Here is a 13,242-nt window from a genome sequence, read left to right as displayed (position 1 = left end):
TTATGGTAGGAAAACCTGAGATCTCACCCTACAAACTACATCCTACAACAGAATTAGAACATAATGTATTGTGGATATTCGACACAGCAGCTGCAAGTTGGAAGCAGCCTTGTGGCCCTGCACTAGATGGCTGGATGTGATTGGATGCAGAGGTACTGTCACAGGACCGCCAGTGATAGAGAGCACTGGTAGACCTGGTCAGTTCTACACATGGTGATATCTCTGGGACCACTAACCTGGGATGACCCCCCAACCCTATCAAGCAAGAGCATGAAGCAAGGAAGCAAGTATTATGGATATACTGTGAAATGGGGGAATTAACTCAGATAATCAGATTACCAAAGTTAACTCCCTCATCTCACAATATACTCATAATTTGTATGTTCTAATCCGGTTTTTACTCAAAATGTTCATAAAGCGGTTTTGTGTACTTGATGAACCTGATGAGTGAATTACACAATTATTGCATTATCTCATGAAATAATTGATAGTGTATCCTGTCAATTGTATCCTTATACTACACACACATACTCAGACACTCATACAACATGCACATATACATACATGCATCATAATCATCATCATCATCATTTTGATGTCCACTTTTTTTGTGCTAGCATGGGTCAGATGGAATTTATTGAGGCAGATTTTCTATGGCTGGATGCCCTTCCTGTTGCCAACCTTCATTTGTCTTCAAGCAAGCAAATATTTATCCATAACTGTATTTGTTTTGAAGAGAGTTTGGAAATGAATGACACTGCTTGTATGAAGGTGACACTTGTTTACTGCTGTCACATGATGAGAGGAAGAGGCATGTGCATGCTTGCACACATGACAGGTTTCTAGTTTCTGTCTATTGAATCTGCTCATAAGACTTTGGTAGGCCAGAGGTTATAGTAGAAGACACTTGTCTAAGATGTCACACTGTGGGTTTGAACCCGAACCCATGTGGTTGGGAAGCAAATTTTTTAACTACACGGCTATGCCTGCACCTGTGTCTATCACAGACAAGGTAAAAATCTCTCTGAAACATTGCATCTTTTAGTCCATTGATGTCACTTGGAGCTTGGGGTGCTTTGCATGCAAAGTCTGTCAGGAGAAATTATTTCTGTGATAAAATCCTGCAATGAATTCATGATTTAGAGTACAGGAAAGCTTTAAAAATAAATGTGCATATCATTATTTTGATTCTTGCTTCTTCCAGATTTATACTGTGTGTGTGGAGAGAGAGAGAGAGAGAGAGAGAGAGAGAGAGAGAGAGAGAGCATCTCGTTAATGAATGTGTGTGTGTGTGTGGTGGGGGGTTTGGTTTCTTTAGGTAATCAAATGACATTTCCCATTGCTTTTACTCTCCGCATGACTAATAGTAATAATAATAATAATGGTAATAATAAGAATCGTAATGGCCTCAAATTTTGGCTCAAGGCCAGCAATTTTGGGAGAAGGGGACTTATTGTATTGATTGCGAAAACATGAAAAGCCAAGTTGACCATGGAGGTATTTGAACTCAAAAAGTAAAACCAGAATAAATGCTACTAAGCATTTTGTCCAGCATGCTAATGACTTCGCCAGCTCACCATCTTAATAATAATAATGATAACAACAACAACAACAACAACAGTAATGATAATAATAATAATAAATGATTTTCTAACTTCAAAGCCTAGGATAGTATTTTTAGTATGGCACACACTCATATCTTGTTAAAATAATGAAAATGTTATATTTACTTATCAAACTAAGTAGTAACGAGCTTTAATCTTATCTTAATGGGTTTTTTTAATGGCTTTAATGTTGTTTCCTCTTTGCTGAGTATGACTCACCTGAATTAATTAAGGTACTTTATATTTGTAGCAAACTACAACTGATAAATATGACACTACAAAATACTGCCAGGTGGTTGGTGTCGCCATATTGTTAAGGAATTTGTTTTGCATTCATGTGGTTCCAAGTTCAATCTCACTACACGGCCTTTTGGGGTAAATGATGTCGTTGACCCAAGCCTTATTAGTAAAAATGGATAGATGGAAATTGTTCTGGAAGCTTGTCGAATAGACTGTACCTTTTCTTGGTCAGTAAGCTTAAATGGTTGTTCAGTTTAATGCTCTAGGCCCTGTGAAGTCTGATCTGTTGTAAGAATTGAAACAAAGTCTCTGGTTTGATGATAACTGTTCCCTTTTCCTCACCAATCTCCAAGGACATGTAAAAATGTCATGGGTACTTCTGTTCCTCCTCTAACTAAAATGTAGCATTTAAGTTTTTAAGCATTAGATTATTATCTTTTACTTGCTTCACTCATTAAACTGTGGCCATGCTGGGGCATAGCCTTGAAGAATTTTTAGTTGAATAAATCGACCCCAGCATTTATTATTTTTTTTAAAGATTTGTACTTATTCTATTAGTCTCTTTTGTCAAACCTCTAAGTTATGGGATGTGTAAACAAATCATCACCAGCTGTCAAACAGTTCAATTGTCAGCACTTAAGAAGGGGCATCCATCCATCTATCTAGCTGTAAAATCAAGTTCATTACAGTGGTCAGCACTGGGAAGGGACATCTATCCATCTAGCTATAAAATCAGGTCCCTTTCTCAGCTTCACAGTCCATTGGTCAGCACTAAGAAGTGGCACCCGTCTATCTCACTGTAAACACCACTGCTCTCACAAATAAACCATCATGCAATACATTGTAACATGGAATAATGGTTGCAAAACTGTAGAATATCTTATAATCTGAAATAAACTGGTGTCTTCAGTATTGTGATTGGAATAACCAGTGTAACTAAAAACATACATTTCTACTTATTTTCATCTTTGTGTCATGTTGTTATTATTTCATCCAATCACATTGCCAATGCTTGCACTGTTATGCAAAATAGGCAGACCAGCTTAATTCTGAGTTGGCTGTGTGCACTATAAATAGCCATAAGCTATTATTCTGTGGGCGGAAATGACTAACCTGATCACTGATGGAGCAATAATAAATGCTGATTGAACTTTTAACCTTGCATGATTGGTGTATCTCTGGACAGAGAGAGAGAGAGAGAGAGAGAGAGAGCTTGTGTGTTTGTGCATACATGTGTGTTTGTGCATGCATGTGTGTGCATACACTTACCTGATAGTTGGTGTGTTTGCTGTATATGTATATGCCTCATGGCTGATGTATCTGTGTAGTTTCTGTACATTGAAGGGGGTGGGACTTTTCATTTACTCTTCATTCTGTCTCTTGGTTCTGAAGTTGTTCGAAAAGCCTATTGCCATGTTGTTATACGATGAATATGAAGCAATGTTTGTGAATTTGAGACCTTGCTCTAAATAGAAAACTAACACAGGACACAATCAGTGAAAATACTGACTCACTAAATGTTACGTAAACAACTTGTTGTTTTGATTTCTCTGCCAAATCTGTGCAACATTTGAAAATTTGTTTTAGTGTGGTTGTGATAGTGGTGGCGGCAAGGAGTAGATGAATAAGGAGTGGGTAAGGAAGGGGAAGTCGAGTGGAGGGTAGTGGTGGTGTGTATTTTACCACCTCTCCTTGATATTTCCTCCTCCAACTGGACATAGTATCCGGGGTTTTTTAATGATTACTCTTCTGGTCCTTTTGTTGTGGCTGTTGTTAGTCCAGCACTGCTTGCAGGTATGTTGGTTTGGTGTTATATAGACTACAAAGTACCTTGCCCTCTTCCCTATTTCTTTTATTTGTTTCAGCTATTAGTCTGTGGCCATGCTGGAGCACCACTTCGAAGAATTTTAATCAAACGGATTGACCCCAATACCCATTTCTTAAAACCTGGTACTTATTCTATTGGCCTCTTTTGCTGAACTGCTAAGTTACTTGGACGTAAACACACCAACATTGGTTATCAAGTGGTGGTGGGGGCAACCCCTCCCACACACACATTATGGACTTCTTTCAGTTTCCACCTAGTAAATCCACTCACAAGGCTTTGGCCTGCCTGAGGCTATAATAGAAGATACTTGCCCAATGTGCCATGCAGTGGCACTGAACCTGGAACCATGTGGTTGAGAAGCAAACTTCTTACACACAGCCATACCTCAGAAGGGACAATTTGTAGTAATGGTGCTGCCCCACCCTATTACACACTTGGGCATATGAAAGCATGCAGAATTAATTTATTTGATGCTGATAATTATGTATGTACTTGATTCATTTATTAGACTCTGACCTTGCTGGAGCACTGAAGGATACAGTTAACTGAATCAGCTCCAGTACTTATTTTAAAGTTTGGGACTTATTCTATTGGTCTCTTTTGCCAAACTGCTAAGTTATGGTGATATAAACAAACCATGCTAGTTGTTAAGCAGTGAGAGATATACACACACAACAGGCTTCTAACTGTGTCCAACTACTGATGTCATTAACAAGACATTGGTTGGTCAAGAGCTATATTGAAGAAGATACTTCCTCAAGGTGCTATGCTGTGGGACTGAGCCCAAAAGCACATGGTTGCAAAGCAAATTTCTTAACCACAAAGCCGTGACCTTCCTTGTTTATGTGGTTACATAGACTGCTACTGGCTCTGATCCACCAACTCTATAATTAAAGATCTTTCAGTTGTGAACTGAGAAAGAATTAGCTGCTTTTTCTAAGAGTGGAATGATCATATAGAAGCTCTCTCGTTGGCTGTGGGTTTTAATATTCATGGAACTAATTACTTTTATAATCCAAGTCATGTACTTCAAATATTGGTGCAAGGCCAGCAATTCCAGGAGAGGGGATAAGTCAATTACATTGACCCCAGTGTTCAACTGCTACTTATTTTATCAACCCTGAAAGGATGAAAGGCAAAGTTGACCTTGGTGGAATTTGAACTCAGAATGTGAAGACGAACGAAGCATTTTGCCTAGCATGCTAACAACTCTGCCAGTTTGCCGGCTTATGTACTTACCAGTATTGGTATTGCCAATGCATTCTTAAAAAATTAGTTTGGAAGATGAAAGCATCGACTCCAATTTAAAAAATGAAAAAGACTTGGATGTAACTTTGATGTGAGCAAATCTTTGTTCACAGCACCTTTGTAAGATAGATTTTTATCAATACAAAGCTATTTGTATTACTTATTATTTGGATGAGAGAGAGAGAGAGAGAGAGAAGCATTGATGTAAATTGTTTTGATTAGGAAAGTAAATCTGCCCTTCAACTATCAAATATCATATACAAAGAATTCTTTTGGCCAAATTCTATTAGCATATCAGCTGGAACTGTGTTAAATCCAGCTGTTTCTTGGCAATGGATATTTCCAGTCTAGATCTTTAGGTGTGTGTGTGTGTGTGTGTGTGTGTAATGAGTGGCAAAGGGTGGATAATTTTTCATTTTTCTTTTGCTGCAATTACTTTCCCATGCCCTGTCTTAATCATCATCACCATTGCTCTTCGTTTCTCTTTGTAATTACAAAAGGACTCATTTATATTTCATTGCCAACTGTTCATTATTATTCTTATTATTAAAAAAAAAAAAATTGTCTATTTATTTTCTTATTTATCAAAGCCAAAGTCACCTTGAGAAATCAAAATTCCTGCCATCTGCAATTTGATTGGCTCATTTAGGGGTTAAACCCTGACCTGTCTTCTTCTTTATTATTATTATTATTGCATTATTTTTGGAGTTTCGTTGACATCACATTAATCAATGACCAAACATTGGAATCGGTGTTAAACAACAGCAGCATCCAAGAATAGCAGTTCTTAAAGTCTGATATGGATACACTTCTGTTGTCTTTCTCCCCTACCACCATCACCTACCACTAGCATCAGATAATGGATGCATAGCTAGAATAACAAGTTTCTATAAGCAATGTCTGAGTGACTATTTGATCCCTCATATTTCGTCTCGATACAAAAGAAGAAAGCTGAAAGTTCTCGGTTTTGGAACATAGAACATAAACCCTGCACTGTTTTATATATAGCATGTAACCATTTATAAAGATTAGCAATTAAAATATATATTTATCTACAATTGATTAATTCTTGAAATGAAATAATGTTTATATTAGCTCTGTAGAGGAAAAGTTATGATCTAGGAGTTAATGAGAGTGCCATTTCGGCATCGCTCAACTTGTTCAATATAGCAGCTAAACCTCCCTCAAATTGCACATTTTATTTTCTAAATGATTCATTGTCTCTCTGATATACAAAGACAATGTAATGGTCAAGACTAGAATAACCTTTAATCATAGGTCCACTTGATCAAGGCTGACCTGGAGTTAAAGCGTAACATGTATATGGTCCGTGAGCCATTCAAGGAGCCTGTATGTAGTTGTTCAACCTGCTGAAAATAATAATCAAAGCATTACCTTAAAAAGAAGGATATATTGGATAATATAGTCTTAATAAAATATGGGATGGTCATGGCTAGAATGCTTTGACTGTTGAATTTGTGCTGATGGGATTGAATTATTAAACTATGTTATATAGGTTCCGGTGTAGGTGTGCGGTAAGACGTTAGCTTCCCAACTACATGGTTCCAATTTCATTCCCACTGTATGACACCATGGGCAAATGTCTTCTATAACCTTGGGCTGAACAAAGCTTTGTGAATGGATTTGGCAGACAGAAATTGAAAGAAGCCTCTTGTGTGTGTATCTTTGTTTGTCCTACCACCACAGCTTGACAACCGGTGCTGATGTGTTTACATACTTGTAACTTAGCAGTTCGGTAAAATAGATCAATAGAGTAAGTACCAGACTTAAAAGAAGTAAAAAGTACGAGGGTCGATTAAGATGGTCCCTGAATCTCTTCTTGAATCCCCCGTGTGGGCAGACACCGGTTGATAGCTCTCTGAAGAAGAATATTTTCAGGAGATGATTATCAGGCATCCTGATAACATGGCCATGCCACACCCCCAAATAATTTGGTCATGTTGTACTCTCTCCACTATCTAGTCTGTTGAGTACCAGACTACACTTGCTGACATATAATGGTCTATTGTAAGTGATATAGTGTGATAGTTTGGTCATGTTGTATTGTCTTCATGGTTTATCAGTTTCCCTGACGTATATATATTTCTTAACTCAGACAGGACACTGGTCCGACACAAGATTACTCATTTATTTTTTTTTGTCAGCTTAGTGGACTGGGGCAACACCCCTTGCACATCATTTAATGTCCAGGTTTCCATGCTTGCATGACTTAGGTGGAATTTATTGAGGTAGTTATTTCTACAGCCAGGCATCTTTCTTTTTTGCTAACTCTCACTTATTTGCAAAGAAGGTAATATTTTCCGATCCCTAGACATGTTTTTTCACTCTAGACCAGGAACAAACGACATTGCTTGAGTGATGGCGATGCTTGTCATGTGATACCTAGAAAGGGTGTGTGCATGTGTACACATACACACACACACACACAGAGTAGTTTGAACAGATCTCTTTTATGCAAAATAAGGTCATATATGTATGTATGTACACACACACACACACACACACACACACAGAAGCTTTCTTCCCAGCCACATGGTTCTGGATTCAGTCCCAATGTGTGGCATATTGGGTAAGTGTTTTCTCCTATAGCCTCAGGCCAGTCAAAGACTTGTGAGTGGATTTGGTAGACAGAAACTGAAGGAAGCCCATCATATATATGTATGTGTGTGTGTGTGTGTGTGTGTATCTAAGAGTGTCTGTGTTTTGTTTCCTACCACTGCTTGACAACTGGTGTTGGTATGCTTATTTGCCTGTGACTTAGTGATTCAGCAAAAGAGACTGATAGAATAAGTACCAGGCTTTACAAAAATAAGTCCTGGGGATGATTTGTTCAACTTAAACACTTCAAGGCGGTGCCCCAGCATGGTTGTTGTCAAATGACTGAAACAAATAAAGTATATATTAAGGCCACTGCTGTCATATTAGCATTTATATCACATATACACATTATGATTATGATAATGGCAGTGCTAGAGATAGAGATGGTGGTGAGAGTAGTGGAGTTGGTTCTAATTTCAGTACTTAATTATGCATAATCAGATCTGTGAAACATGAAAGGCTTTTTGCAGCCAAATTTCTCAAGAGAATGGACCATCTGTCCATTTCTGTTACTTTCAAAAATAGCCAATGCATTTATTGGTATTTGTTAATCAGTTAAGGGTTAACTAATTAATTTGTTTTAATTTCACAACTCATTGAGATTGGAGAATGGATATTTCTCTGTTTCTGCATCATGAATCTTAGTCTTTCAAACATGTACGTTAACTACATGAATATAATAATGCAGCAGTTGAATTAATGGGAAAGAAGGTGCATGGTTGCTTGGCTTGTGAGAAATAGCTGCCAAATCTTACTCAAATCGTACCTTATTGTCTTAGAAAAGAAAGAGCACATATAATGTAGACTTAGAGGAAAAGGAAGATGAGATGGTTGGAATGTTTTTTTGTTAATCATAGGTCTGTTTTATAAGAGTCTATATGATGACTTAATATGCTAGAAATAGGTGCCAAATCCCTTTCAGTAAATATTTCTTACATTGTTACAAGAAGCAGCCATTTTGGGACACTACATTCAAGAATAATAGTTGAGCATATCAACCCCAATAATTATTTTAAGTTTTGGTACTTAACTTTATCAATGCATATTTGTCAAATTGCTCTGTTACAGTACATCAACAACATCCCTGGTTTTAAACAACTTAAACATAAATATACTCACACACACACACACATTAGCTTCTGATCTGTTTCTGTCTACCAAATTACACTCAAGCCTCATGGCTATATAGTAATATACGCTTTTACATGGAGAGAAGAAGGTGAAAGTGGAGATATAGGTAAGATAGTGTCCCTCCTCATAAATTTGTTAAAAGTTAGAGGTGAGTACTCAATATGGTCTTAGCGAATAAATCTATTCTCAGTTTACACCTGTAGGTTGGAGCATGACTGCTGGGAGAGGGTACTCCTCTGCAATGCCTTCTCATTCATTGCCCTTGTAAATTATATCATTGGGGGGGGGGGTGGATTAGAATTGTTAGCACATTTGAAAAAATGCCGCATGATATTTATTTTGGCTTTTTCAATTCAGATTTCAGTTCTGCTGAATTTAGGTTTGCCTTTCATCCTTCAGGATAAAATAAAGTACCAGTGAAGTACTGGGGTCAATTTAATGAACTAACCTTCTCCTCTAAATTTCAGCTCTTGTGTCTATATTAGAAACAGTTATTGGTGATGATGGTGTTGGAAGTTTAAATGTTTAGGGTGGGTTGGCTCCTTTTGGAAGTGAACTTTTCTAAATTACATGTAATTTATTTTCTCTCTAATGACAGGGCCAAATACCATAAATTAAAGTATGGAACTGATCTCAACCAAGATGAACTAAAACCACCAGCATTTGATAAGAAAAATGAAGGTAAGTTACTTTGATTGTTGACTCTCTGTCTGTCTGTCTGTTGTTTGTCTCATGTAGTGTCGGTCACTGCATGTTTTATCTCACAAAGTGGGAGAGCTAAAGAGAAAGCCAATGTATATAGTCACTTAGCTTTCTAGAAATAGCAACCAGATCTTCCTTAAATCTATGCCAGCATGGAAAGTGGATATTAAAAAATGTTGACAGGATGGTCATGACTGGAATGGCTAGTTCAGAGTTGATTTGGGATTAAACATCAGCAATGACAAACAAAAGAAATAACGAAATACCTCTGCGAATGAGTCAACAGTTGGAACTTGACATGAGTCCACAGCATTCCATTTCCACTTCATTCCATTTCGATGATGGAGCATTAGACTAAAAATGCACTGAGTTCTGGAATTGTCCTTTGAAGTTGGAGAGTTGGAGTTGGGCGGTGGTGAGCAATAGCAGCTGGGTTTCAATCTTCACTCACCACACACTTCAAAGTGCCAGTCTCTGCTTTGTCATCAACTGACATTTCAGGATTGTAATTCTGATTTATGTTGTTGGTGGTGATGGTGGTGTTATTGTTGTTGGTGTGTGTGTGTGTGTGTGTGTAGGGGGGGGGGGAATGCATGTTTGTGTATATGTATGTGTATTTGCTTGTTGTGTATATTGTATGTACCTTTGTGTGCATGTACATGCATGTGTGTGTGCATGTGTATATATATATATATATGTGTATGTATATACACACACACACACACACACACACACATATATGTATCTATGATTATGAATCTAAATGTGTGTGTGTACACCCACAAACATTATACATACATTAAACTAGCAGTAACATTAAATAACCACACACACACAAACAAATCTATTATTACCACCTCCCGCACATTACCACCTCCCTCATTCACTGCTGTTCTTTTGAATTAGCCTTCATTTCAGAAAATATTCTTTGATTTTCTATTTCAGCTCTCTCTTCCTCTATCTTCCTACCTTCCTCTGTATGTCTACTTTACTGTCTACTTTACTGTCCTCGTCTCCTATTTAACTAGGGGTGGTGCTGGTTAGCATTCGATAACAAACTAGGTAATGTTATCAAGTGCTTTATGATCCTTTTGGTCTTCCATCCCTGCAATAGGAAAATGATCACCAGTAATATACACTGGTCATTCAACTATTTGTTTGGCATTTGTTGTCAACAATGGAAATCTCTTACATCGTACCCTACTGTTTTAAGAGAAGAGGGACACATTGGATAATATAGTCTGAGATAAGTTGCAGGCATGGTTGTGTAGTTAAGAAGTTTGCTTCCTAACCACATAATTTCAAGTTTGTCCTAATGTGTGGCACCTTGGTAACTGTCTTTTACTATGTTGTTGTTGTTGGCACTCCGTCGCTTACGACGTCGAGGGTTCCAGTTGATCCGATCAACGGAACAGCCTGCTTGTGAAATTAACATGCAAGTGGCTGAGCACTCCACAGACACGTGTACCTTTAACACAGTTCTCAGGGATATTCAGCGTGACACAGTGTGACAAGGCTGGCCCTTTGAATTACAGGTACAACAGAAACGGGATGTAAGAGTGAGAGAAAGTTGTGGTGAAAGAATACAGCAGGGTTCGCCACCATCCCCTGCCAGAGCCTCGTGGAGCTTTAGGTGTTTTCACTCAAGAAACACTCACAACGCCTGGTCTGGGAATCGAATCCGCGATCCTATGACTGCAAGTCTGCTGCCCTAACCACTGGGCCATTGTGCCTCCACTATCATACCTATGATCAAAGGTATTTCAATCATGCCAATTGTGTATTTCCCTTTTTTGAGACTTCCGATTCTGATTTGTGAAGATTTGGCTTCTATTTCTAGCATACAGCTCAATCTATTCACTATTCATTTACAACAGAACTAAGTAGATTGAAGTGAGTTATTTGTACTGGAAATGTGTACCTAAAGTTAACATATTTGAGCTACTAGTTAACTACTAACTAGTATTTAAGTAGTAGCTTATATTAATCTCAACATATTTGAGCTATCAGTTAACTACCAATTAGTTAATCAGCACCTTCTATTGATCTCAGCATAGTGGAGGAAACGCTTAACTATTACTTAATTAGTCATTATTGGTAGTGGAGATACCAATTAGCTTATTAGTTGTTTATGTAGATCTCAACATAGTGGAGGAACCAGTTAACTACTAATTAGTACAGGAATACCCCACATTTTAGAAGTAAAAATCTTGTGTTAACAGGGAGCTCTGTAATATGAAATGAGTTTTCTCTTTGATTTTGTAACATGGAGGTCAATAGAAAAAATAGGTTTCGCATTATGGAATTCTACATTATAGCAAAACTTTCAGGAATGTAGCACTTCTGTAACATGAAAGAAACTTGTATTTTATATTGTTCTCATTGTAGTGGGGGTACTATTTAACTGTTAATTAGAAGTTAATATTGATCTCAGTTTTGTATATAATTGATAATTTCATTTTACAACTGAATCACATTTTGCAATGATAAGAACGTACATTGTGTCTGTATTGTATATCTGGAGTACTGTGTGTTTTGCATGAGTATGTCGGTATGACCCTTGTGATTTCAGACTGGATGGCAATTTATTTATCATCAAGATGCTCCACAGAACCACTAAACTCTGTAGAGAACAAGTCTTGGAGATGCAGTATACAAATAACTGTGCTCATGTGATCCTCACTTAAGAGGATCTTCAAATTATTCTTGCTGTAGTGGCAAGAGTGTACAGCTAGGTGGAGTTGACTGTCAATCACCAAGACAGAAGTGGGGTGCCAATGGAACACCAGTGTCTCATTCATTCAACCGGCCCTCACTGTTGGGGATGATCAATTGCCAGTAGTGCCATCTTTCAAATGCCTAAGGAGCATTGTCTCTGAGGATGATGACAACCAGAGTCACATCGAACAAGCTTCATGCCACCTTTGGAAGATTTAGGCGCAGAGTCTTTCAGGATAAGAGATTTCATTTCTCACTCTACTCTGTCACACTGTAACGGTCAGTATGTGTCACCACCCTCCTCTATAGCCGTGAAGCTTGGGTGACCTACATCTGTTACTCTTCGAGGTTTAGAGTGCTTCCACACGGGCTGCCTCCCGCACACTTTAAAGATTAACTGGTATCATTGGGTGCCTCACATTGAAATACTTGCAAAGGACCAACTGACAAAGTATCAAAGGTGTGATCACTCGGTGTGAACTGGAGCGCATGATAAAGATACCGGATTGTTTGTTGTCCTCTTGAGTGGCAAAGGGCCAGTTACACTATGGCTGATGCCAAGTTGTAGGGCCAAAGAAGGATCAGATGAAGAAGGCTTTAACCCTCCAGCATTCAGCTTTCTCTGTCAATTGTAATCCTCATTTATTCACTTTAATTCCAATTCATCATGCATTATCTTGTAGCTTTGAGATTTCAATGACATGATTGTTTATTTTTAGAATAATATTGTAGGATAAGTTTGAGAGGCTGGATCTGGCCAGTTTGAAGATAAAGTGGGTAGAATATTTTAACTGGATATGGCCGGTTTAAATGCTAAAGGGTTCAGGAAATGGTTGATCAGATCTGAGGCCTGAATGATGATGTTGCTGACCATACCACTCTTGAGTAGAGATGGGGTCTGTATGCTGGAGATGAAGAAGGCAGTAGAAGAGTGCCAGGAATGCTGCAGCCATAGTTGTTACCATTACTGTTATCACACCACTACCACCAACACTAATAACACTTGTACATGCCCCACCTTCAATTAAAACTTGTGAGTTCAAGATATGACTATTCATCCATAAAATTTCATTAAAGGAGTGACTGCCATTGGATTTTGCTAGACAGCTCTAACATATGTTGTGTGTGTGTGTGTGTGTATGTATATATATA

At 38.0% G+C, this 13,242-nt stretch overlaps 1 protein-coding gene across 7 annotated transcripts in view; it reads left to right on the top strand.

The window, feature by feature from the left end:
• The window catches only part of LOC106882575 (striatin-3), a 263,926-nt gene that overhangs the window by 159,817 nt on the left and 90,867 nt on the right, over window positions 1–13,242 (top strand). For all 7 annotated transcript variants that reach the window (XM_052976853.1, XM_052976854.1, XM_052976855.1 and 4 more), the window contains exon 3: window positions 9,269–9,351. In XM_052976853.1, coding sequence (XP_052832813.1) covers window positions 9,269–9,351 — 83 coding nt within the window. The remainder of the gene's footprint in view (window positions 1–9,268; window positions 9,352–13,242) is intronic.

This window comes from Octopus bimaculoides, chromosome 25 (assembly GCF_001194135.2).
Source record: "Octopus bimaculoides isolate UCB-OBI-ISO-001 chromosome 25, ASM119413v2, whole genome shotgun sequence".
NCBI lineage: Eukaryota > Metazoa > Mollusca > Cephalopoda > Octopoda > Octopodidae > Octopus > Octopus bimaculoides.
Note: the sequence above shows the minus strand (reverse complement) of the source record. Positions and strands in the feature narration are given on the sequence as shown.